The sequence below is a fragment of the Ailuropoda melanoleuca genome, chromosome 8 (assembly GCF_002007445.2).
Source record: "Ailuropoda melanoleuca isolate Jingjing chromosome 8, ASM200744v2, whole genome shotgun sequence".
Classification (NCBI taxonomy): domain Eukaryota; kingdom Metazoa; phylum Chordata; class Mammalia; order Carnivora; family Ursidae; genus Ailuropoda; species Ailuropoda melanoleuca.
Genome location: NC_048225.1, coordinates 57,459,658 through 57,487,237, shown reverse-complemented (window position 1 = coordinate 57,487,237; position 27,580 = coordinate 57,459,658). Strand labels below are relative to the sequence as shown.

Sequence of the window (27,580 nt, the reverse complement as noted above, 5' to 3'; positions counted from 1 at the left end):
CACTGGGAGCCTGCTTCTCCCTCTCCCACTCCCCCTGCTTGCGTTCCCTCTCTCGCTGGCTGTCTCTCTCTGTCTAATAAATAAATAAATCTTTAAAAAAAATAATATTCTGGTTCAGGGCCAAATTCTCCAAGGAACGATGGATAGTCTGAGAGTAAATAGATTACAATATGCTGACAAAATAGTTGCTTAAATGAGTGGTTTAAGTGAGACTTAAACATTAAATGCTTGATTTTGGCACTGGGGAACTAAGAAAATGCCAACTACCCACCCAGAATGTATGAAGTATGATAGGATAAACAATGATTGAAATAACATAGCTTTGATTTTAAGAAAATTTCAGGTCGAGGGCTCAGGGATGTGTGGATACTGAGGGAGGTAGGAGACCGCTGTCTGTGCTTTGCTGCTGAAGGCACCATTACTGAGCCAGGGCCCTGGAAATTTTGAAGGTGATTCTCCATATCTTACTGTCTCCTGCCCGCTAAATCTTCAACTGGGGAACAATGAATAAGAAAGATGGAATACCACACAATATAGAAATGGAGAGCTCTGGAGGAGCTTAGAGAAAACTGACATATTCTTCCAGATGCAATTAAACAGGGCACTAAGAAATTGTTAAGTGAGAACAGGCTTTCCTAAGAAGAGGAGGCTGGGTAATTTAATTTCAGACTCTGAGACACAGAGAATTAAAGAATATGTCATCTGAGTAGTTGAGCGATAGCTTTCCCCAGAGGTAAATTTAGAGAGACTACAGAGTCAGAAGAATAAATCTTCCTTCTTGTGGTTTTTGCTCTGTCCTAAGTGATCTCGGCAATGGTGAAACTCTGTGATGGAAAGAATAGGGCATCAGGAAAATGTATCCCAAAGTGTGAAGAGGCTAAATAGACTAGTATACGCAGCATCAAGACTGACGCAGAATATCATGTTATAATTGGGGTTTTAGCTAATACAAGTTAAAGAAGTATAAGAATTGGGGGAAAAAAAAACAAATTCTAGATTTTATCAAATGATTTTTATTTATTTATTTACTTATTTTCCTAGGCTTTATAAAGCATAAGAAAGTCAACGGAGTTCCAGAAAAGCAGCGTACAAATCCATATATATATTTTTTAAAATATTTTCTTTTATTTACTTATTCAACAGAGATAGACACAGCCAGCGAGAGACGGAACACAAGCAGGGGGAGTGGGAGAGGAAGAAGCAGGCACCTAGCGGAGGAGCCTGATGTGGGGCTTGATCCCATAACTCCGGAATCACTCCCTGAGCCAAAGGCAGGCACCTAACCGCTGTGCCACCCAGGCGCCCCACAAATCCATATATTTATAGTGTATTGTGTACTTGAAATTTGCTGAGAGAGTAGATCTTGGGTATTCTCACCACAAAAGAGAAAAAAAATAGGAAAATGGTACAGGTGTGAAGTGATAGATATGTTGATTGGCTTGGTTTTGGTGAATATTTCATAATGTATACTTACATTGGTCATCAGTTACACACATCCAATATAAGCGATTTTTGATTGCCTATTATACTTCAATAAAGCTGTGGGAAAGTCCATAATGTTTTATAGCAGCTATAATAAATGGAAGAATGAAATAGAAAATGATGTCATTTAAAATGCTAAACAATGAGTGCCTGGGTGGCTCAAGTGTTTGCTTTCAGGTCAGGTCATGAACCCAGGGTCCTGGGATCCAGCCCTGTGTCAGGCTTCCCTGTTCAGCAGGGAGTCTGCTTCTCCCTCCCCCTCTCTTGCCCATTCTCTCTTTCACAAATAAATAAATAAAAACTTAAAAAAATAAAAAAAAAATAAAATGACTTGGTAAACAAAAAGGTATGTGTACCTGAAATAAATGTTCATTGCATATTGTTCATTGTAATAATACTGACTCCAAAACAACCCATAAATTCAGCATAATCCCAATTAAATGCTAACCTATTTTATTGCTTGCCTACTGATTTTTTTTTCAATTTTTTTATTGTGGTGAAATATATGTGCCATAACATTTATTATCTATAACATTTATTAAAAGTACAATTCAATGAAATTAATAATATTTATAATGTTATATAACCATCAACACCAATTCCAAAATTTTTCATCACCCAAAACAGCAACTCTATACCTCTTTTTCTTTTTTGGGGGTTGGGGCGAAGAAATACAGTTTTATTAAAACAGAGGAACACTCAATTTTTTTTTCTTCCAATTTTTACTTAAATTCTAGTTAACATACATTGCAATATTGGTTTCAGGAGTAGAATTCAGTGATTCATCCTTACATATAACACCCAGTGCTCATCCCAAGTGCCCTCCTCAATACCCATCACCAACTAGCCCATCCCCCACCTACCTCCCTCGGTCAACCCTCGGTTTGTTCTCTATCATTCAGAGTCTCTTATAGTTTGTCTCCCCCTTCCTCCTTTCTTCTTCTTCTTCTTCTTTTTTTTTGTTCCCTACCCACACGTTCATCTGTTTTGTTTCCTAAATTCCACATATAGGTGAAATCATATGCTATTTGTCTTTCTTTGACAGATCAGATCGCTTCGGGAAACTATACCTCTTAACCAATAACTCCTCACCCCCCTGGTAACCTCTAATCTACTATACATTTTTATGAATTTGCTTACTTGTGTAAGTAGAATAATATAATATTTATATTTTGTGCCTGGCTTATTTCACTCAACATAATGTTTTCAAGTTTCAACCATCTTGTAGCATGTATCCATAATTCATTCCATTGTATGGATGAATAATGTCCCATTTGTATGTATATACATTGTTTTATACATTCATCTGTTGATGTACACTTCGGTTGTTTCCGCCATATGGCTATCGTAAATAATGCTACAGGGAAAATCCATGTACAAGTATTTGTTTGAATACCTGCTTTTAATTTGGGGGCTACATACTCAGGAGTGGAATTACTGCGCTATATGGAATTCTATGCCTAATTTTTTTAAGAACCTGCCAGACAGTTTTCCACAGAATTTGCACCATTTTACATCACCACCAGGAATTTATGATGGTTCCAATTTTCCCTATCTTTGCCACAATTTGTTAGTTTTTAATTTTAAAATTCCAGACATTTTAGTAAGTGTGAAATAGTATCTCATTATGGTTTTAATTTTTAGTTCATGAGCCGTTGGCTATTTGCGTATTGTCTTTAGCAAAATAATCATCCAAGTCCTCTGCCTATTTTTTTTCCTCTGCTTATTTTTAAATTGGGTTGTCTTGGTTTTGAATTGTTTGAGTTCTTTATATACTCTAGGTATTAAGCCCTTACAGATATATCATTTGCAATATTTCTCCTGTTTTGTAGGTTATCATTTTATTTTTTGATAATGTCATCTAATAATGTCAAAAATTTTAATTCTAGGGGCGCCTGGGTGGCACAGCGGTTAAACGTCTGCCTTCGGCTCAGGGCGTGATCCCAGCGTTGTGGGATCGAGCCCCACATCAGGCTCCTCTGCTGTGAGCCTGCTTCTTCCTCTCCCACTCCCCTTGCTTGTGTTCCCTCTTTCGTTGTCTGTCTCTCTTTCTGTCGAATAAATAAATAAAATCTTTAAAAAAAATTTTTAATTCTGATGAAATACAATTTAGCTATGGTTTTTTATTTTGCTGTTAATGTTTTGGTGTCACATTTGAGAATCTATTGTCCAATCCAAGGTCATGATAGTTTACCTCTATGTTTTTTCCTAAGAATTTTGTGGTTTTAATGTTTATATATGCGCCATTGCTCTATTTCTCTATATGCTGGGTTGTACTGTTTATTTAAAAGAAGAAACATAGATATAAGTAAGACAATTTTTAAAAATTATTTGACCAGTTAAATATGAATTTATATATTATAAATACAATAATTGCAGCAGTGTAAATATGACATAATAGACATTTAGATCCAAAAGCAGACTGCAGAGTCGAGATATAGATCAGTATTTATATACAAATTTAAACTAAAACATATATTCCCTCAAAATGGTTGAGGAAGCACCAGATTATCTGTTAATACATATATTGAAAAAATGGTTTCTACATGTGTGAATAATTAAATGAAACCCTTAGTTACCCACGTCCCCAAATCAAATTCCAGATGGAGTTAAAGTTCTCTACACTCTCCTCGCTTTCTCTCAATTCTATTAAAATCTCCATCATTATTACTGTCTCTATGTCTATCACTGTTTAGATCACTTCCCATCTCCATCTGCAGTTCTATCTTAACTCCAAAATTGTTTCTATTTTTGAATTTGTGTATAGAATAGCTGTTCAAGATAAAAAAAAATTGTCATAGAGAAAAATGTTTACGACATAAAAATTACGTATGAGATGTATATTGTATAGGACAAAAATAAAGTCAAAAGACAATAGAAGGGGCACCTGGGTGGCACAGCGGTTAAGCATCTGCCTTCGGCTCAGGGCGTGATCCCGGCGTTTTGGGATCGAGCCCCACATCAGGCTCTTCCTCTATGAGCCTGCTTCTTCCTCTCCCACTCTCTGCTGTGTTCCCTCTCTCGCTGGCTGTCTCTATCTCTGTCGAATAAAGAAATTAAAAAATCTTTAAAAAAAAAAAGACAATAGAAGACATATTAAAATGTAAACAAATGTTCTATATTTAAATAGTAATTAATGCTAAAATTAATTATTTGTTGTTTCTTTTTCTTCTTTTGCATCTATACACCCTTAGCATATATTTCTTGGCAAGCCTGTCAGTGGGACTGGTTCTCTACCCTTCTCCAGAATCTAGATGAGGTTTCCAAGGATAATTATTCTTCGGTAATTGCTCCCTGAAGGATTCTGTCTCATCCTGCCTCCCATGCTGATCGGTTAAGTGCATATAAAGGAAAGTAATAACTGTGCTTATGGCCTGGTTAGAAGGAAACAGCAAGAAAGAGGAGACATGGATTGATGTGCCTGCTGCCAGTTCACCTGGTAAGAAAATATCTGGTATCTAGGATCAGTTATGTTTAATGCTATCGTGGTAACTGCCTTGCACCAGGTTGGGAAGGCTGTTCATAAACATCTCAGCTCTGTATCATATTGGTAGCCTGCAATTGCTCACAGCGTGAGTATTTAAACTAAAGAAACTGGCAACTGCTACAGATCAGGGTATTTTACTCAGACAGTTGGTTTTTAAACATTTATTAGCACTCCACTGGTTATACTTAACCAGGAGCACCAGCCCAGTATGAGAAAAAGACTTCACCTTCATGCAGCACCTCTGTGCCAAGCCCTATCGTGAATTCCACCTCTGGTTCCTCGCCTTCACACCCAAGGCTCTGCTACAGATGAGTAGAGTTAAGAGTTAATGAACTTATTCCCCAATAAGGAACTCTAGCCCTAACCTCCATCCTTGCCATCATATTCAGCTTGTGAGATCCTGATGGCTTTGGACCCCAGGTTCCAACAGGAGACACTTACCCTTCTACAAAATACAGAAGCTTTCCCCATCATCCGTGGGTAGTAGGTGGAGAAAGAGTCAACTGATAAGTTAAAAAAAGACATTGAAAAATACTAAAAACTGGGAGAAAGTAGCCCTGTTTTCTTTTTCTTTTTTTTTTTAAGATTTTATTTATTTATTCGACAGAGATAGAGACAGCCAGCGAGAGACGGAACACAAGCAGGGGGAGTGGGAGAGGAAGAAGCAGGCTCATAGTGGAAGAGCCTGATGTGGGGCTCGATCCCAAAACGCCGGGATCACGCCCTGAGCGGAAGGCAGATGCTTAACCGCTGTGCCACCCAGGCGCCCCATTGCCCCGTTTTCTAATACTTAATTATTCCTTTGAGTTCCAGTGTTGAGTATTTACTGTTCCAAATATAATGACAAACAATTTACATACATTATCCTATGTAACTGTTATTCTGTTTATATCAAATACCTGTATCTCAGATACTTAAGTGGCTCTCCCAAGATCACAAGTCTATTAAGTGTTGGAACCATGAATTCTCTTTACTACTGTGTTATATTTCTTTTGCTACTTACATTCATTCCTGCACAAACTGCAGAAAATTACCAGCTCCTTCTTCAGTCTTCAATTTCCATGGAAAGCTGTCATTTCCATGCTTATTATCACTGCCTTTCACTGCCATAAATGGCCCAGTGGAGATTTCTGTTCATGCCTTTTGTGTTTGGCATGTAGCCCATGGAGAAATAATCTTTACTCATATCTAAATAGATTTCTCTTCCACACAGGATGGTTTCCATGTGTCCTTGATTCAGAAATAAGTGTCCATCTCTTTGGTAAGGAAATGTTTTAAATAAGACTATCAAGAGCTTGAAATTTGATGTATAATAACTGACCAGAGATTTATATTCTCCAGTCCCTATGCGCTTCTATGTATCTTCAAATGAAGTCTCACCATGACGTTTTCAATGGGTCCATTGCGTTCACACCTGCGACATTCACTCTTGTTGGCATACCAGGGCTAGAGACAGAGCACATATGGGTATCCATCCCTTTCTGCCTGATGTACATCATCATCTTCGTAGGAAATGGCATCATTCTTCATATCATCCAGATTGACCCTGCTTTGCACCAACCCATGTACTTCTTTTTGTCCATGCTAGCCTTTGTTGAACTTGGGGTCTCTGCTTCCACAATGTCCACTGTGCTAGGCATTTTCCTCTGTGGAATTTATGATATCAGTTTTGGTGGTTGTCTGCTCCAGATGTTTTCCATGCACTCTTTTACCATCATGGAGTCAGGTGTCCTTCTGGCTATGTCTGTAGACCGTTTTGTGGCCATCTATAGCCCACTGCGCTACACAACCATCCTGACAATTCCCCGCATCATTGGGATGGGTGCCACCATTGCCTTTCGAAGTGTGGTGCTCATGTTCCCACTGCCCTTCCTCCTGAAGGGCCTGCCTTTCTGTGGCCACAATGCCCTCACACACTCTTACTGTCTCCATTCAGATCTAATCAAATTGCCCTGTGGAGACACCCGCCCCAATAACATCCTTGGTCTGTTTATCATTACCTCCACATTTGGTCTGGACTCATTGTTCATTGTGGTTTCTTATGTGTTGATTCTTCACACAGTACTGGGAATAGCTTCTGGGACTGGGCAGTGGAGGGCACTCAACACGTGTGTGTCACACATCTGTGCTGTTATTGTGTACTATGTGCCCATGATCAGCCTCTCCTTGCTTCATCGTTTTGGGCAGCACTTACCTCCACTCCTCCATACTGTCCTGGCCAATGCCTACCTCTTCTTCCCACCTGTCGTCAGCCCCATTGTCTATAGTATGAAAACCAAGGAAACCAAGGAAATTCGCAATAGCATTGCTCGAACACTGCCTAGAAAGAGGCGTGGGGTCTAATCCAGATAGATAATACCCTAAGAATGTAGGAATTTGGATCAGACCGTATTGCCTGGATATTAGTCCAACACATGGGGAAAATTCCATAATTTTTTATTGCTTTTGAGAAATCTATGAGCTTTAATAGATGGAGAAAAGAAAAATAGCCTCACCCTTTCTCCCTGAAAATACAGAATGTCTTTACTTTGATGTAAGCTTATAGAAGGAGGCATCGTCTCCAGACTTTACCCTGGTAAGGACACTGACTATTCAGTCCTTAAATACTTGATTCATTTGTTTTTCCCTTTGGGAATAGGTAGAATGGGTCCTAGGCAGGTTTGTATTTCCAAGTATGTACAATGTAGTGATACATAGTTGTGATACAATTTGTGAGGACACAAAGGAGTGTGCATAGTACGGGAGTGTATAGAGTGTGGGAGATAAAAGAACAGCATAATGTTGCCCGTTATAGAAGCTGAATGATGGGTAGATGGAGTTTCATTATAATGCTGGTTTTGTACATGTTCAAAGCTTTTGTAATAAAAAAATTAAAAAATGTACTGTGCTCATATTAAGTATTCATTGAATGTGTGCCGGGAAGCAGAGATAACTTTCAACTGGTACCTTACTAAGTGATTTACATAGATTAAGATAATTTAATCTACAGAACAAATACATAAAGTAAAAAAAAAAGTTTGACTTCAAGAAACCATTTTATTTTTAATTAACCAATGGCGTGAAAAAACAATGATTTGAAAATAGTGGGTTCAGTAGGAAACAACTCAAAAAAATAAGCCTCTACTTTTTTAAAAATTTAAATTCAATTAGTCAACATATACTACATCTTTAGTTTTTGATATAATGTTCAATGGGACGTTAGTTGCATATAACACCCAGTGCTCATCCCATCACATGCCTTCCTTAACTTTTGTAATAGCTTTCGTTAACATGAATCACTCAGTAGTAGATGTTAGTAGACATGCTTGTGATCAACAGGAAGTCAGGGCGGGAAGGAACAACTTGAAGTAAACTTCCTAGGTGGGGTCTGCAAGATGCAACTTCTTTTTCCACATGGTTTTGAGTTCCACAAACCAGAATGAGTGTCCTCATAAACAAGAGTCTTGACTAATTTCCAGTAAGCCAAGTAATTAAGGCAGCTCCCTGTCTGAGAACAAGTGATACGTGTATAAGGTGACGGGTGGCAACATTTATACCATTTTTTTCTGTTTTTAACCAATTCACTCAACTTACTGAGTTCTCCTCCGTTTTTTATGTACCTATCTTTGAAAGTGCTCAATTCGGTGGAATCATAAAAATGGACAAGGATATTTTTTACTGATCTAGTTGTTAATTTTTCAAGGTAATTCAGAAACCATTCCATAAGAATAATTAGTGGCAATACGTGCCTTCCTTATTACCCATCACCGGTATGTATTGCATGGTGCACTGGGTGTTATACGCAACCAATGAATCATCGAGCTTTACATAGGAAGCCGGGGATGTACTGTATGGTGACTAAAATAATACAATAAAAAATCATTAAGAAAAAAAGAATTAGTGGCAATCTCCATGACAGTCCTGTGAATTCATTAGTACTGTTATTCTCATTATATAAATGAAGAAGTTGAGAGAATTTATGTAACTTTATTGAAGCCACACAGTGAAAAGTTGGTACTTGCAAAAACTAAGTCTATAATTTGATTTTGGATGATTAAATCAGATATAGTTAAGTCCAAATTATAGCTATTTAACTCTTTTTTAAAAATTTTTTTATTATGTTATGTTAGTCACCATACAGTACATCCTTAGTTTTTGATGTAGTGTTCCAAGATTCATTATTTGCATATAACACCCAGTGCTCCATGCAATATGTGCCCTCCTTAATACTCGTCACCGGCCTATCCCAATCCCCCACCCCCTCCTCTCTGAAGCCCTCAGTTTATTTCCCAGAGTCCATAGTCTGTCATGGTTCATTCCCCCTTCTCTTTACCCCCCTTCATTCTTCCCTTCCTTCTCCTACTGAACTCCCTCCTATTTCTTATGTTCCATAAATGAGTGAAACCATATGATAATTGTCTTTCTCTGCTTGACTTATTTCACTTAGCATAATCTCCTCCAGTCCCATCCACATTGGTGAAAATGTTGGGTAATCGTTCTTTCTGATGGCTGAGTTATATTCCATGGTACATATGGACCACACCTTCTTTATCCATATGCCTGTTGAAGGGCATCTTGGCTTCTTCCACAATTTATCTATTCTAACTCTTAATATGTGTGGGACTTTTCTGTGATTTGACCTGTTTGAATTAAGTTTCCTCATTTGTAAAAAGGGGAATAAAATAGAGTTTCAACTTGATGGCTTAAAAATGAAATACAATGATGTAAGTAAAGCAATTGGCAAAGTTCCTGGTAGAATTTGCTCCATAAATACTTAGATTTTATTAGTCATTACTTTCTCACAATATCTGCGAGAAATGTGTGAAACACCACGCGAATTTCACACTGCCCAATAGTAGCTCTGTATCCTAATATTAAGTTCAAAAGTATCATAATTAAAGCCCAAATTTATTTGACAGAAGCTCTATATGGTGTACTATACTAAGTGATTTACATAGATGAAGATCATTTAATCCATAGAACAGATATATGAAGCCATTATCAGTATTTTCTACATCATGCAGAAATGGAAATGGAAACATGGAGAAGTCAAGTGTAATGCTCCAAATCACAGCTAGCCTGTGGCAGAATCTGGATTCTAAACAAGACATCACAAAAAACTAAGTTCTCAACCAATCATATTATGAGTGGTATATTATATCTTAAAATTCAAATATAACATTATTAATTATAATTAACTAATTATAGTCTGTAATGATGACACCTAAATATTTCTTCAACAGGATCTTTATACAATGGGCCTCCCCTTAAACCAGTCTGGCTTCCAAGGGATTCTCTTCTTCTTCAATCCCCGTAACCGCCAGAAACATCACCCGTGATCCTATGGGTCAAACTTTCATTCTTACACTGATGATAGAGAAATGTTGAAAACAGCAACTCGATTTAATTGTAATGTTTTATTACATGATATTCATTGTGAGTTTAGTTCTCGCAGGGGACAGTTAATTCACTCTGATGGTCACACCAAGAATATGCCTCATCTCATGGTTGTACAAATCAGTTTAGGCTAATTTATGCTATAGTAACAAATAGCCCCCAAATCTCAAGTGACTAAACATAAAATTTCTCTGTCTCTCAGCTACATTTACAATGTGGGTAGTGGGTGGAGGGTGAATTTATACACCATATAAGTATGAGTAGGAGAAGTTGATGGAGCCTCTTAACATTTCAATATGAAGCTCTTAGAATAGATGATGCACGAGAATGAAAAACAGATGGTGAGCGAACACCAGAATGCTAATGCTTTCATCTGTGAGTGACATATCATCTGTGCTCATATTCACTGATGCGAGGAAGTTAAAAAGCCACAAATTTACAGATGAGCAGAGAAAAGAAGGAAACCGAGAAATACTGGTAAACAGCATGAGTGCGTGAGTGCAAACAGGCCATCACGGTCTGACAGGAAAGAGGAAATAACTGTCAGAAATTCCCTGAACTTGTTTGCAGCATAAGAGCCTGTCAGTGGCACAGAGGGAACATGATGCCATAATTATGTTTATCATCCTGATCTGAAAAGCCAGGAGAACAGCAACAACAACAAAAACCTAAAATACTAACAGGCCCAGGAACATCACAAAAATGAAACAGACTGGATATAAAATGATAGAGACTAGTGAGGACTGAAGCAGAATGAAGAGGCATTTCCCTTAATGAAGAAGGCAGATACTCTTCAGTTCCAGACAACTGTTATCTTTTAGGAATAAAAGTCCAATGGTAACACATTTTTGAAAAGAAACCACACGTCCAAAATTTTAGGCTGCTATGAAAAATATTGTTATGATGATTTGGATAGAAATCCTGCACAAGCTAATTTTTTTATAGCTCTTGGGTAAGTACCAGGAGTAGGAATGCTGGGTCTTCTGCTATGTGTAAGGATAACTTTATGGACTCTGAGAAACAAACTGAGGGCCTCAGAGGGGAGGGGGGTGGGGGAATGGGATAGGCCGGTGATGGGTAGTAAGGAGGGCACGTATTGCATGGTGCACTGGGTGTTATACACAACTAATGAAGCATCGAACTTTACATCAGAAACCAGGGATGTACTGTATGGTGACTAACATAATATAATAAAAAACATTAAAATAAAACAAAACAAAACAAAAACAAAAACAAATTTCAAACCACTTTCTAAGCGGCTCTACAGTTGTACATTCCCATCAGCCGTACGTGAGAGTTCCAGATGTTCCACATTATCACCAGTACTTGGCAAAATCGGTCCTTCATTTCATCTGTTGTAGCTGATTGTAGATACATCTCACTGCGATTTTTTTAAAAAAGATTTTACTATTTATTTGAGAGAGAAAGGGAGACATAGAGCACAAGCACTGAGGAGGGGCAGAGAGAGAAGCAGACTCCCTGCTGAGGAGGGAGCCCTATGGATGTGGGGCTCAATCCCAGGACCCCAGGATCATGACCTGAACCAAAGGCAGACCCTTAACCGACTGAGCCACCCAGCTGCCCCACCTCATTGTGATTTTCATTAGCATTCTCTAATGAATGAACATGCTGACTCTTTTCATGAGCTTATGACCCGTTCGTTATCTTTCTGTGTGTGTATGCGCAATAACTTCAAATCTGGTGGGCATGGCTTAATAAATATTCCCAAATATATCTAAATAGACTAAATATTTCTGGCTCCACAAATGAAGTTTAAGTCTGTTTGTCTCTAGATTTTTCATTTTGAGATGATAAGCCTGTCTTAACAATACGCTCTCTGTTGTGCCACCGATATCATGGGATAATGAGAAAATGGATGTAAAAAGTTACTAAAGAAAAATTGAATTTGTCTTTTTTATTGAAAATGTTCTTTTTTTAATCTATCCTAGGTACAAGTAATTGATTAGATAATTGTTTTACAAGTATTTTCTGCAGTCCATGGCTTGCTTTAATCTTCTTAATAGCATCTTTGAAAGAACAATGTATTTTTAAATTGTGTGGAACCAGAAAAGGCCCCAAATTGTCAAGGAACTGTTGAAAAGGAAAAACAAAGCTGGGGGCATCACATTGCCGGATTCCAAGCTGTACTACAAAGCTGTGATCACAAAGACAGCATGGTACTGGCACAAAAACAGACACATAGACCAATGGAAAGAACAGAGAACCCAGAAATGGACCCTCAGTGCTTTGGGCAACTAATCTTTGACAAAGTAGGAAAAAACATCCAGTGAAAAAAGACTGTCTCTTCAATAAATGGTGCTGGGAAAATTGGACAGTTACATGCAAAAGAATGAAACTTGACCACTCTCTCACACCATACACAAAGATAAACTCCAAATAGATGAAAGACCTCGATGTGAGACAGGAATCCATCAAAATCCTAGAGGAGAACATAGGCAGCAACCTCTATGACATCAGTCACAGCAACTTTTTTCATGACACATCTCCAAAGGCAAGAGAAACAAAAGAAAAAATGAACTTGTGGGACTTCATCAAAATAAAAAGCTTCTGCACAGTCAAGGAAACAGTCAAAAAAACTAAGAGGCAGCACGTGGAATGGGAGAAGATATTTGCGAATGACACTAGAGATAAAAGACTGGTATCCAAGATCTACAAAAACTTCTCAAACTCAATACACAAGAAACAAATAAACAAATCACGAAATGGGCAGACGATATGAACGGACACTTTTCTAATGAAGACATACAAATGGCTAACAGACACGTGAAAAAATGTTCAAAATCATTAGCCATCAGGGAAATTAAAATCAAAACCACACTAAGATACCACCTTACGCCAGTTAGAATGGCAAAAATTGACAATGCAGGAAACAACAATTGTTGGAGAGGATGTGGAGAAAGGGGATCCCTCTTATACTGTTGGTGGGAATGCAAGTTGGTACAGCCACTCTGGAAAACAGTGTGGAGGTCCCTTAAAAAGTTAAAAATTGAGCTACCGTATGATCCAGCAATTGCACTACTGGGTATTTAACCCAAAGATACAGACGTAGTGAAGAGAAGGGCCATATGCACCCCAATGTTCATAGCAGCATTGTCCACAATAGCTAAATCATGGAAGGAGCCGAGATGCCCTTCAACAGATGACTGGATTAAGAAAATGTGGTCTATATATACAATGGAATATTACTCAGGCATCAAAAAGAACGAATTCTCAACATTTGCTGCAACATGGACAGGACTGGAGGAGATAATGCTAAGCGAAATAAGCAGAGAAAGACAATTATCATATGGTTTCACTCATTTATGGAATATAAGAAGTACGAAGATGGGTAGGAGAAGAAAGGAGAAGAAAGGGGGGATAAACAGAAGGGGGAATGAACCATGAGAGACTATGGACTCTGGGAAACAAACTGAGGGCTTCAGTGGGGAGGGGGTGGGGGAATGGGATAGGCTGGTGATGGGTATTAAGGAGGCACATATTGCATAGTGCACTGGGTATTAGACGCAAGTAATGAATCATGGAACTTTACATCAAAAACTAGGATGTACTGTATGGTGTCTAACATAATATAATTTAAAAATAAATTGTAATGAAGTCTAATGTATCATTTTCTTCCCTTAGTTTATGCTTTTTGGTCCGTTCTAAGAAATATTTGCCTAATTACGAGGTCACATAATTGTTCTGGTTTCTTCTAGCAATTTTATAATTTTAGATATTTTGTTTAGATTTATAATCCATTTCGAGTTAGTTGTTGTATAGAAAAAAGAGGTTGATTTTTTTATATCAATATCTAGTTGTTTCAGCATTATTTGTAAAGGAGACTATTCTTTCTCTATTGAATGATCTAGATGTTGTTTTTGAGAATCAATTGACCTTCTACATAGACATTAATTTCTTGACTCTGTATTTCATACAATTTATCAGTGATATTGGCAATATGAACCAGTTAATGACTAGATTATTTAAAAAAAAAAGATGGACAGGAAATAGATGTAATTGATTTTACTCTGCTAAAAAACTGGATTGCCATATTGGCGTATGCTTCATAATGAACACATATCAATATTTTTTTGAGAAAGATTTTGAATGATGGTCCTTTAAAGATGATTCATTAGCCTACTCCCCCCAAAAAACCCCATGAAATACAAATAAAAAGGAAAACAAACAGGTATTGATCTGTTTGTGAAGATATTTCCAGGTATTACAATCAAGTGGAAAAAGGTCGTTTCCCTTTCTACAGGCAAAAGAAATGATCAGGACAGTCTTTCAAAGTATGTTTAACACAAACTGACATTTGGATGACATGCCAAACCAGGAACAGAATCAGGATATGTGCTGAAAATATTGTTATAAGAGTTGGCATAATAAAATTGATACCTCAGTTATTAAGAGAGATTCGGTTTCCAGCAATAACGCATAGTTTGAGAGTGAAAGGGACCCAGGATAGAATATTGGAGGGGGCACCAAAATTTTAAAAAAATTAAGTAGAAGAGAAGAAGAGGAGAGAAACAAAATGATAAACCAGTCTAAATTGTTCTTTGGTGACTCAAGACTGAACTAATGATTTACATATGCCAGTCTGACCTCTGAATCAATTCTATTCAACACGAATCAGTACCATTGTGTCTGTCTCCTCCACAGATGAAATTCTAGAAAAAGGATTTAAGATTCCTCACCCTTTCATCTCTATCTCTTCTTCTCCCTGAAATCCATTGTGAATGCCATCTCCACCCTACTGAAAGGATTCTTCCTAAATTCGCCAGCATCTCAACATTACCTCAAATACATCTTAAGCTAGCAATATACAAGAAAGTCTAGAAACCAGGTGAATCATGTCAAGGAGAAAGGTACTATGTGCATAAGTATTTCTTTGAATTCATCATTTGTTCTAATGATAAAAGATGCATTGATTCTTCTTCCCATATTTCTAAAAATTTGGAAGTATATATTGTTATCTTCTTTTTACTTGCATCAAGAGCAGATAACATGATTCCTCCACATCTATGAGGCATAAAACACCTGCATTCTCAGGGAAGAGTGGAAGAAGAGAGGAAGAAAGGTATAAAAGGGAGGGGGAGGGATGGAGAGAAATTTCATCAAATGGGCAACAACAGAAGGATTTAGAAATGTCCATCATAGCTGGTCATTCTGAGAATATTACTGAATTTACAAACATAGCTTCAATAAAATAAAAATCTGATGAATGAGACTGCAGGAGAATGAGAGTTAAATGTGTGGTAAAGAGCCAGTGTGGATACAGATTTTTTTTTCCAGAAGTGTCTCAGTGAAAGAAGGGTCATAAGGATATTTATAGAGTTCATGGCAAAGGAACATGGCCACATCTAAGTGTTCTTTAGATATTTTTCCATATATTACTGATGAGGGTGTAAAATGGTATAACCGCTTTATGTTTGTTTTTTGATTTTTTAGATTTCTATTTTATATTGTATTTTATTTTATATTTTTTTCCATTTTTAAAAATTTAAATTCAATTAATATATGATGTATTGTTGGTTTCAGAGGTAGAGGTCAGTGATTCATCAGTCTTATATAATACACAGTGCTCATTACATCACATGCCCTCCTTAATGTCTATCACTCAATTACCCCATCTCCCAACTCCCCTCCAGCAACCCTCAGTTTGTTTCCGATTATTAAGTGCTCCTGATGGTTTGTTTCCCTTTCTTATTTCACCTTGTTTTATTTTTTCCTCTCTTCCCCATGAGCCTCTGTTTTGTTTCTTAAATTCCAAATACCAGTGAGATCATATAATTGTCTGTCTCGATTGAGTTATCTTGCTTACGTAATACCTTCTATTTCCATACATGTCATTGCAAATGGCAAGATTTCATTTTCTTTTTGAGTAGTATTCAAGTGTGTGTGTGTGTGTGTGTGTGTGTGTGTGTGTGTGTGTTTGTATGTATACACACACTGGGCTCTTTCCATACTTTGACTATTGTGGATATTGTTGCTATAAACACTGGGGTGCAGGTGCCCCTTCCGTTTACTATGTCTGTATCTTTGGGGTAAATACCCAGTACTGCAATTTCTGGGTTGTAGGGTACCTTTATTTTCAACTTTTTGAGAAACCTCCACTCTGTCTTCCAGAGTGGCTATACCAGCTTGCATTCCCACCAAGAGTGTCAGAAGTTTTCCCTTTCTCTGCATCCTCGCCAGCATCTGTTGTTTCCAGATTGGTTAAATTTAGCCATTCTAATTGGCGTGTGGTGGTAGCTCACTGCGGTTTTCATTTGTATTTCCCTGATGCCAAATAACGCTGAGCAAAATGTTTTTTCCATGTGTCTGTTCACCATTTGTATGTCTTCTTTGGAGAAAGGACACTCATGTCTTCTGCCCATTTCTTGATTGGATTATTTCCTCTTTGGGTGTTGAGTTTGACAAATTATATATTTTGGATACTAGTCCTTTATATGATTNGTTCACCATTTGTATGTCTTCTTTGGAGAAAGGACACTCATGTCTTCTGCCCATTTCTTGATTGGATTATTTGCTCTTTGGGTGTTGAGTTTGACAAATTATATATTTTGGATACTAGTCCTTTATATGATATGTCATTTGCAAATAGATGTTTTTCCAAATAAGGACAGCAGAAAAGGGACTGAACTCATAAAAATACAACTGGTGTACATTCATTGCTCTATATTTACCCTGTGGGGAAAGAAAAAAGAGAAGAGCAATGAGATTCTGCAAGTTACAGAAATCATTTCAGAGACATGAGCTGTGGGTGGACCCAAAAAGTATCATTCTGAGCTGCTGCACCCCTCCGGGACCAGGCTAGTGGTGAGGAAATCTCTCAGTTTATATTCAGACCTTTTCCTTCTCCATATTCACTGGGGAGCATTTTAATTGGCAGACAGCAGCTTTCCTCTACAATTCAAGTTCAATAAATTTGTGCTGCTGCCCCAGCATGACACAGACCTTGCTGTGAGTTTTGTGGGAGGATGAACCCACCAACATGATCTCAGACAGACGTTTACAGAATAGAGTCAAATTTGTTTTGCAGGGACAGAAGACAAGCAGGAAAGGTTCTCCCAGAGATGTCCACATACTGGATATGGACCCAGCAGCAAATGGATCAGAGTTCATGACACTGATGAGGGCTGTTAGTGAGAGTGCAGACAGAAAGAAGAGGCACTGCCCACCCCATGATACCAGGGAATGAGACCAGAATCTCAGGAGGAAGAAAGATGGATGAGAGGTAAGCAATGAAGGCTAGTGCTATGCAGACTGAGGATATTTCTCTACTCCCTTTTCCAATGATAAGCACTCCTTCCCACCTGCCCTGTACTCACTTATGTCCTCTTCCACCTGCCTTCCCACCATCTGTACCTGTCAGGCAATGCTCCCATGGCAGCTGCTTTCTCTTGAGTAAGTCAGACAATGGGATTGTTACTGAAGGATTCCTATTCTAATTCTGATTAACTATGAGGAAGGGAAAAGTCAAGCTTCTGAGAAACAATCTGTGACCTATGGATTTGTAGAATGAAGCACTGGAGAGCAAAGCTGTGGAAACCCAGGCCTTAGCTGACTGACTGACTAGTCTATCTTAAATGCATGTTGGCGGAATACAGCCTTTCTTCATAAATGATCCCTCAGACTATGATCCTTCCCTAGAGTTTTAGCTGCATAAACCACAGCTTTCCTTGACTTACTGGCATATTTGGTGACATTCAGTACATGGTTAGGTGATCGTGAGCTTGCTCACATAAAGCAACAGTGCTGGAGAGTCTAGGAAGTTATGACATAACTGAACCCTGTTTTCTACAAGATAGCAACTATTTTTCTATTGTACATCTTGAGAATTTCATGATTCTAGGTATGCGATTTTTCAAGCAGTGATCTTTATTAGAGAAAAGCTCTCACATAAGGATTATGAGATTTTAGAAAATTCAGTCATCAGTGAATTGCGGTGGTCAAATGATCATTACTTGCTCTTCAGCCCTCTCCTGAATTATTTGTGGTTTCCCAAGTTCTGCCCTCTGTCTTCCATTTCTCCTTTTATATTGGATTCCATTTAAAGAAACTGCGATTTCACCCCTTTATTTTCTATTCATTTTTGATGCTTGAGCTCCAAAATGATCAAAGCATTCAAATGATGTGTATATTCTAAAACATCAACAGACTTAAATTTACCAATTTTTTTGCTAATGGTAAATATAAACAATTTAAACCCTAGAAACTAATCTCTATTTTGGCTAGGTTACCTATTCACCTATGTCCTGTAATCACCAAGAATGTCTCCTCTTGTCTCTACATTTTAGCTCTGGATTTCCTTCCCTCCTAGATATTTCTTGCCTCTGGTTATTCTGAAACGTGTATTACAGCATTTCTGCTATTTTAACATGAACCTCATTTTATGTAATTCCATGTTACTAATAAACACAAAAATAAACACAGTTTTACTAATAATGTAAAATATAGCATGGGATTTTGATCCAGATTGTGAAAATTACATGGATTTGCGTCATCTTTTCTCAAGCTCTACCTTACATTCTTTTGAAAGAACATCCATTCTTATACAGATATGTAATATATAGATAAGGATATCTTAATATATTATATTCTTGGGTGGAGCTGTGTCTACCATTCTTCTCTTTCATAAGAAGCTTTTGATACCGGTATATAGGTTAGAGTCTGATTACTTGCTTATCTAAACTGTTCCTGACTCAGGGACAGTGAGGGAAAAAAAAAATTGAGCACTAAGGATTAGCTGCAATTTGGGATAGGGAGAGATTGATGAAAATCTGATTAATGTACAATTCCCAAGCAAGATAAACAAGCATTTATTTTGTCCACAGGTCAGAAGGACATCACAGACAGATCAGCAGTTGATTCCCTTACTCAGATGATCTGGTGGTTCTAATGCATTTGGCCTCTCATGCATATAACCTCTTATTATGGACCACTGCTTGGGGATGCCCTCCCTCAATACAGTGATGTGCATCAATGGGTCCGTCTTTTTCCATCAGTAACATACATGAGATAGATGATATGATCTTAGACTTCGGCCAGAATCAGAGAGACTCACTATGATGACTCTGGATTAAAAAAAAAAAAAAAAAANNNNAGTAGAGGAGAATAGTACCGCTGACTGAGATACTTCTTTCATTCACTTCTGGAGACCCAAAGATAATATGTCCATCTCCAACATGACAGTCTTCATGCCTTCTGTGTTGACACTAATAGGGATCCCAGGCCTAGAGTCTGTGCAGTGCTGGATCGGGATTCCATTCTGTGTCATGTATCTCTTTGCTTTGTTTGGAAATTCTTTACTTCTGATCATCATCGTTTCAGAGCGCAGCCTCCATGAGCCCATGTACATTTTCCTAGGCATGCTTGGAGTCACAGATATTGTACTTGGCACAAGCATTGTGCCCAAGATGCTTGGCATATTCTGGTTCGATATACCAGAGATTTATTTTGATTCTTGCTTGCTTCAAATGGGGTTCATCCACACATTTGAGTGCATAGAGTCAGGTATCCTCCTGGCCATGGCCCTGGACCGTTATGTGGCCATCTGTTATCCCCTCAGATATACTGCTATCCTCACCCACCAGCTGGTCACCCAAATAGGGGCTGTGGTAACACTCAGGGCTGCCATTCTGGCAGCCCCATCTTTAATACTAATAAAGTGCCGGTTGCAATTTTACCATACAACCATCATCTCCCACTGCTACTGTGAGCATATGGCCATCGTGAAGCTGGCTGCAGAAAATGTGCGGGTCAATAAAATCTATGGCTTGTTTGTGGCATTTGCTGTTGCAGGATTTGACCTGATATTCATCACTTTGTCCTACATATTGATATTTATCACAGTTTTTCATTTGCCCCAGACGGAGGCTCGGTGGAAAGCATTCAACACCTGCATCGCCCACATCTGTGTCTTCCTCCAGTTCTACCTCCTCGCCGCCTTCTCCTTCTTCACACATAGGTTTGGTGCTCATGTTCCCCCTTATATCCATATCCTCTTTTCTAGCCTCTACTTGCTGGTCCCCCCATTTCTCAATCCACTTGTCTATGGTGCCAACACCAAGCAGATCCGCATCAATGTAGTAAAGATGTTTTGTTCATAAAATCCACTGTGATTAACACCTGTAGTCTTCCCCTCTATGCAATAGTAACAATCTCTCAAAACTTAATAAAACAGCAAAAATGTGTGCTAATTGTGATGCTCGAGTTTTCTATTTAATTCTTTCATGAAATTTGTCTGCCTTTTAGATGGCTTTCACATCATAGCCCGTGACACCTATTGGTCATGGGATTTAGATCCTGGTGGGTAGTGAGAATGAGCAACGAGGAAAGAGCAAAATAGTGAACATATATCATTTCCTTTTTTTAAGTTTTTAGTTCCTGAATGAACTTTGTTCTCTAAATATCCTCTCCGGAGGGATTAACAAATGTGTATCTCTCAATGAATTTAAATGCACTCATGTCTCATTGTTTTTGATTGTCCAGGTCAGTGAAGAAAATCATTGATACTGTTTGTTTCTGGATCATCCCAATTATCTTTAAAACAAATGAAAGGAAGTTTTTTTATTATTTTTCAAACAAAAAAAACCCAAACAACGAAGCAAAAACTCTATATATCTGATGAAACATAGTCTTCAAATTTCAACATTTGCAGTGTCATTCAGGGCATTAAGACACAAAAATCCTGAACAATCCAGTGCTCCTTTTAACACTTTACTACTTTTTCTGTACCCTCACCATGACTTCTTTATTAATTCATCAAGTGTTAGGAAAAACCTACAGTATTATAAATGCTATATTAAAGAATAGAGGCATAATGGTAAATTTGACATAGTGGTACATGTTTTGATTTTATTGCCACCATAGCTTTATATTCTGGGAGAAAGAGAGAGATAGAGAGAGGAAAATGAGAGAAAAGTAGGAGAGTTACCAATGGAATGTGGGTGAGCAAAGGTAATGAAGTACTGAAACTCAGCTGAAAGCAGCAGTCTGTAGAGTTATTTTTATTTTTTTTTAATTAGGGAGTCTGATTCTTCTTTTATTTTTATATTTTTAATCCCAGTTATTTAACATAGTGTTATATTAGCTTCAGGCGTACAATATGGTATTCAACACTTGTAAACATCACTGTGTGCTCCTCTCTGCACGTGTACTCCTTACTCCCCATCAGCTATTGCACCCATACCCCCACCCACCTCCTCTCTGGTAACCATCAGTTTGTTCTCTGTGGTTAAGAGTCTCTTTCTTGAGTTCCCTCTCTCTCCCTCTCTCGCTCTTAATTTTTCCTTTCACTTGTTTGTTTTGTTTCTTAATTTCCACATATGAATGAAATCATATGGTATTTGTCTTTCCTTGTCAAGAGTCTGATTCTTAAGGAAAGACAAATTTATGGTAAGGCATTCTTGACAGGTAGATGATATTGGAGATTAAATGGAGATCCCAGAAACTGCACAGGTCTTTTTCAGTGTAATGTGTAATTTGTAGAGATAAGACAAATACAAATATCAAGAATGATTACGGACACTGTGCCAAGTTGTAGAACTTTATTCTGAAAGCTATCATATGTCATTGGTGAGCTTTTTACTATAAGAAAAGCATGTGTGTATGTGTTTGTCTTTGTGTAGACCTACGTGGCATTTGGCAGCATATCTTCTCAGTGGATATAACATTATGCTTTTTAATCACTCAAGACTATTGTATTAATGAATATATAGAGTATTCCATCTAAATTAATGGCTTGCGAACTTAAGACTTGTGGGCTGATCCTGAAAACCTCAGCTCCTAGATCACCTTTTTAAAGATTATGGAAAATATTCACATGTGTGCAGATACTTTGATTTGTGACATTAAAATCAAGGTATATATAAAAATATTAGATTGTATATCACATGGGTGTGGATACTCTGGCTTGTTTTATGGACTGGGCTTCATCAGATGTCTGCTGAAGATGATTACTTAATAAATCTAGAGGCTATCCTAAGGCATTTGAGGCTGTTAAATGTAAGTATTTATTAGATAAGATTCAATCNATATGCAACTAATGAAGCATCAAACTTTACATCAGAATCAGGGGATGTACTGTATGGTGATTAACATAATATAATAAAATAAAATAAAATAAAAAAATCAGAGGTAATTTCTTTTTTTTCCTTTTCAATTTAAATTCAATTAATTAACATATAATGTATTTTTAGTCTCAGAATTAGAGTTCAGTGATTCATCAGTCTTATATAATACCCAGTGTTCATTACATCACGTGCCCTCCTTAATGTCCATCACCCAGTCACCTCATCTCCCCACCCCCAACCCCTCCAGCAACCCTGTTTTTTTTCCTATGATTAAGAGTCTCAATGCTAAGTGAAATAAGTCAAGCAGAGAAAGACAATTATCATATGATTTTTCTCATCTATGGAACATCAGAACTAAGAAGATCGGTAGGGGAAGAAAGGGATAAAGAAAGGGGGTAATCAGAAGGGGGAATGAAGCATGAGAGACTATGGACTCTGAGAAACAAAATGAGGGCTTCAGGGGGGAGGGGGTGGGGGAATGGGATAGGCTGGTGATGGGTAGTAAGGAGGGCACAAATTGCATGGTGCACTGGGTGTTATACACAAATAATGAATCATGGAACTTTACATCAGAAACCAGGGATGTACTGTATGGTGACTAACATAATATAATAAAAAATCATTAAAAAAAAAGTCTCAGAGGTAATTTTTTAATGTTCTAGCAAGAGTTCAACAAACTTTTATGAAAGGGCAAAAAGAATAGCTTGGGCTATGGGGGCAAAAAGACAATTAAAGAGTATTTTTTTATGTATTTATATAAAAAGAGACAAAGTATATTTCCACAAAAATTTTGGTGAAATTCTATATAATGATGTATCATTTATAATTGGCAATATTAATAATAATAAACCCAGTTGTGTAGTTTTCTGTAATGAAAGTCTTAGAAGAATGGAATTCATTTTGTTCTAGGGAATAACATTCTGCTTGCATGTGGCTGAAAGTTAGATTTTCCCTACCATCAAACTGATTGCAAAATTGATCTGTAAAAACCATTCGTCTCAGCTACTGGGCTGTACAAAAACAGGCAGCAGATCAGCTTTGGATAGTTCACTATAATTCTAAGCTTATTTTGGGGAATTTTGAAGTATGCCCCCAAATTACTAATTCTGGCAGTTTTCCTGGAAGTATGCATAATGTAAGACCAACCTAGAGGCAGAATGTGAAAGTAGGAGATATTTCCACCATATTCAATTGTTAATAATATCCTATAAGATATCTAGAGTCTAGATTATTCAGTTATTTGGGTCTTTAAATTACCAGCATCAGTTCCAAATCAAGACCTAAAAATGGAAAAGAGAAAAAAAAAAGGATCTTTGTAAGAAGAAAAGAACAATCAGGACTCTCTATCCTCCCATACACAGGCCAGGACAATTAGAGGATAAATTCTTAAACATGAAACTGCTTGAAAAACAAAAGTACCTTTGTAAAGGATAATTTTAATGATTTCTAGAAATTTCAAAATTAATCTTCAAGAGGATTGCCATCAATTTCAACAATGACTAAAATAACTTGTTTGGCTGAATTTTCAAGAACACTGGTTATGATTGACATTTTTAACTTCATGGGGAAATACAATTTTCTTTACAATCAGCACTTAACAAAGACTTACTGGCTTTTCCATTAGTATATCCTTTTTATGAAGTACTTTACTATTCCTTTGATCACGCCTGATATTTTTCATCTTCAGTTTAAAATCTGGTGAATATTGAATTAATATTTTCTGTTTTTTTTTAAAGATTTTATTTGTTTATTTGACAGAGATAGAGACAGCCAGCGAGAGAGGGAACACAAGCAGGGGGAGTGGGAGAGGAAGAAGCAGGCTCCTAGCAGAGGAGCCTGATGTGGGGCTCGATCCCATAACGCCGGGATCGTGCCCTGAGCCGAAGGCAGACGCTTAACCGCTGTACTACCCAGGCGCCCCTGAATTAATATTTTCAAGGACGTTTTTTTCAAGACTTCACAAGAGCCCTTGATTGTGCCATGAGTATTTCCTAAGTAATAGAAAGAGGTCTTCGTAATGGTGAGTTTTGACACAGCAGGTGGGGGAGTTGACTCTTTCTCCTGGAGTGGGCTTTCAGGTGAGGGAGCCATAATGCATTGAACCTTCTGGCTTTTGCAGTCCCTTATCGAAATGTTCAATTAGGGGAAAAAAAAACTGGCAGCATTTACCTACCCCCTCCCTTCTTCTCCTCTGTAGAGAACTTCCCATAAGCTGCAGGCCTTTTGAGCTGACCTTCCTGGAGTAGTTTCTACTCCAGGGTGGGGATGCCATTCTGACACTTGATGAGTAAATCAGCCACACTTGGGATTTAGTTAGCAGGTGCATTTGGTTTTNAGGTGCATTTGGCTTACATACCAGACTGTATACTTACATTTAAACAGTATAACATAGGGAAAAGGAAAAAAGCAGAGGGAGGCAAACTCTTTCTTAACTATCGAGAACAAACTGAGCATGGCTGGAGGAGAGGTTGGTGGGGGATGGGCTAAATGGATGATGGTCATTAAGGAAAGCACTTATGATGAGCACTGGGTGTTATATATTAGTGATGAGTCATTAAATTCTACTCCTGAAACCAATAGTATACTACATGCTAACTAACTAGAATTTAAATAAAAACTTGAAAAATAAACCAGATGACATTTTGTCTTCCATCAACTACTTCTATATATAATTTCTAAAGTTGTTGAGCACCTCTATTGGAAAGACTTGCAAGGATTCTTTACTGAAAATTACAAAACATTGTTGAGAGAAAGTAGAAAAGATGAAGAAGTAGAGACAAATACCACGTTTCTGGGTTGGAAATCTCAATATTGTTAAGATGTCAATTGTTCATAAACTTATCTAAATATTTAAAAGAGTCTTTCGGGTACAAACGTGATCCAAAGGGGCACCTGCACCCCAATGTTTATAGCAACAATGTCTGTCCACAATAGCCAAACTATGGAAACAGCCCAGATGTCCATTGACAGATGAATGGATAAAGAAGATATCTCACACACACACACACACACACACACACACACACACACAAGAATATTATTCCGTCATAAAAAATGATGAAATCTTACCATTTACAATGAAGTGGTTGGAACTAGAGGGTATCATGCTAAGCAAACAAGAGAAAGACAATTATCATAATGTTTCACTCATATGTGGAATTTAAGAAACAGAGGATCATAGGGGAAGGGAAGGAAAAATAAGAAGAAATCAGAAAAGGAGACAAACCTTAAGAAACTCTTAACTATAGGAAACAACCTGAAGTTTTCTGAAAGGGAGGTGGGTGGGAGGATGGGATAACTGGGTGATGGGCATTAAGGAGGGCACATGATATAATGAGCACTGGGTGTTATACGCAACTGATGAATAACTGAACTCTACATCTGAGACTAATGATACAGTATACATTAACTAATTCAATTTTAATAAGTTATTTAAAAAAATAAAGATACAAGAGTCCTAAAGAGAATTTTAGCAAAATTTTGTCATGTGAGAAACTAATTCTATATACTTTATAGAAATTCAAAGGAGCTATACACAAAGCAATCTTAAAAAGCAGAATACATTTTGAGCATTTACAATACTTGAGATTAGTACTTACTATAAAACTATAATAATCAAGACAGTGTGGTATCAGCATAAGGATAAAGACATAGATTAATGAAACAGAATAGAGAACCTTCAAGTTAACCCACATTTTTATAGTCAATTGACTTTCTCCAGAGATGTCAAAGCAATTCAATAGAACATAGAAAGCCTTTACAACAAACGGAACTGCAGTGATTATTAAATATATATAGTATATAATATATTATATATAATATGTATATAATATCTTGATTGTGTTACACCCATACAAAGCAGTGATCAATTAAAAATAGAGCTTCTAGAAAAAAACAGAATATCTAGATGACTGGAGAATAGGCAAAGATTTCCTTATTAGGACACAGAAAGCTATAAGCTACCATCTTTTTAATAATCTTCAAGAAAAGGACAGATTGAAAAAAATAATAAACAATAACCAGACTTTGAGATTGTTTCATGTATATATGTGTGTGTGTGTGTGTGTGCATATAGACAAAACACTTGAGTTTAAATTACAGAAATAAGTTTTACAACTTCATAATAAAAACACAAAAATGAATACAATTCTTTATCAGAGATTTATAAGACTAACACACCCAATAACATCTAAATACAAAAAAAAGTTTTTGAATAAATAAGATAAACTGTATTTTTATGATTCTATTTATAGATGGTCTGGAACAGACAAACTAATAAATAAGGGGAAAAATAGGGGCGCCTGGGTGGCTCAGTGGTTAAGCATCTGCCTTTGGCTCAGGGTGTGATCCTGGAGTTCTGGGATCGAGCCCCACATCAGGCTCTTCAGCTGGGAGCCTGCTTCTTTCTCTCCCACTCCTCCTGCTTGTGTTCCCTCTCTCACTGGCTGTCTCTCTCTCTGTCAAATGAATAAATTTAAAAAATCTTTAAAAAAATAAATAAATAAGGGGAAAAATAAAGCAGTGTTGTGTTTTTTTTTTTTTCTGCAGGGGTGGAAGATAGTAAACATTGATTGGGAAGGGGCCTGAAAAGGGAATTTTCCAAAGTGATGGAAATGTTCTATTTCTTGATGGAGTTGTAGTTAGCATATGTATCAAAAGATAAGCTTAAATACTCGACATCATTCATCATTAGGGAAATACAAATCAAAACTGCAATGAGATATCACCTCACACCTGTCAGAATGGCTAAAATTAACAACACAAGAAATGAGATGTTGGTGAGGATGCAGAGGAAGGGGAACTCTCTTACACTGTTGGTGGGAGTGCAAACTGGCGTCACCACTCTCAAAAAGAGTATGGACGTTCCTCAAAAAGTTAAAAATAGAACTACCCTCTGATCCAGCAATTCTACTATTGGGTATTTACCCAAAGGATACAAAAATACTAATTTGAAGGGATGCATGCACCCCAGTGTTTATAGTAGCATTAGCAGCAATAAACAAATGATGGAAAAAGCCCAAATATCCATCGGCTGATGAATGGATAAGGAAGAGGTTTTATATATATACTCAGCCATAATAAAAAATGAAATCTTGCCATTTGCAATGATGTGGATGGAGCTAGAGAGTACTATGCTAAGTGAAATAAGTCAATC

The 27,580-nt window shown here is 37.3% G+C and overlaps 2 protein-coding genes across 2 annotated transcripts; both read left to right on the top strand.

The window, feature by feature from the left end:
• The first annotated feature begins 6,325 nt into the window (after window positions 1–6,325).
• LOC105234989 (olfactory receptor 51I2-like) lies at window positions 6,326–7,312 on the top strand. Its single transcript, XM_011217985.2, has one exon. It carries the CDS (start codon window positions 6,326–6,328, stop codon window positions 7,310–7,312), a length of 987 nt encoding a protein of 328 aa, XP_011216287.2.
• A 12,209-nt stretch (window positions 7,313–19,521) lies between these two features.
• LOC100474514 (olfactory receptor 52A1-like) lies at window positions 19,522–20,460 on the top strand. The gene has a single exon (XM_011217984.2). It carries the CDS (start codon window positions 19,522–19,524, stop codon window positions 20,458–20,460), a length of 939 nt encoding a protein of 312 aa, XP_011216286.2.
• Window positions 20,461–27,580: the final 7,120 nt, after the last annotated feature.

Excerpts from the sequence above, each read along its gene's own strand:
- LOC105234989 (XM_011217985.2), top strand. The coding sequence starts at position 6,326 with ATGTATCTTCAAATGAAGTCTCACCATGACGTTTTCAATGGGTCCATT.
- LOC100474514 (XM_011217984.2), top strand. The coding sequence starts at position 19,522 with ATGTCCATCTCCAACATGACAGTCTTCATGCCTTCTGTGTTGACACTA.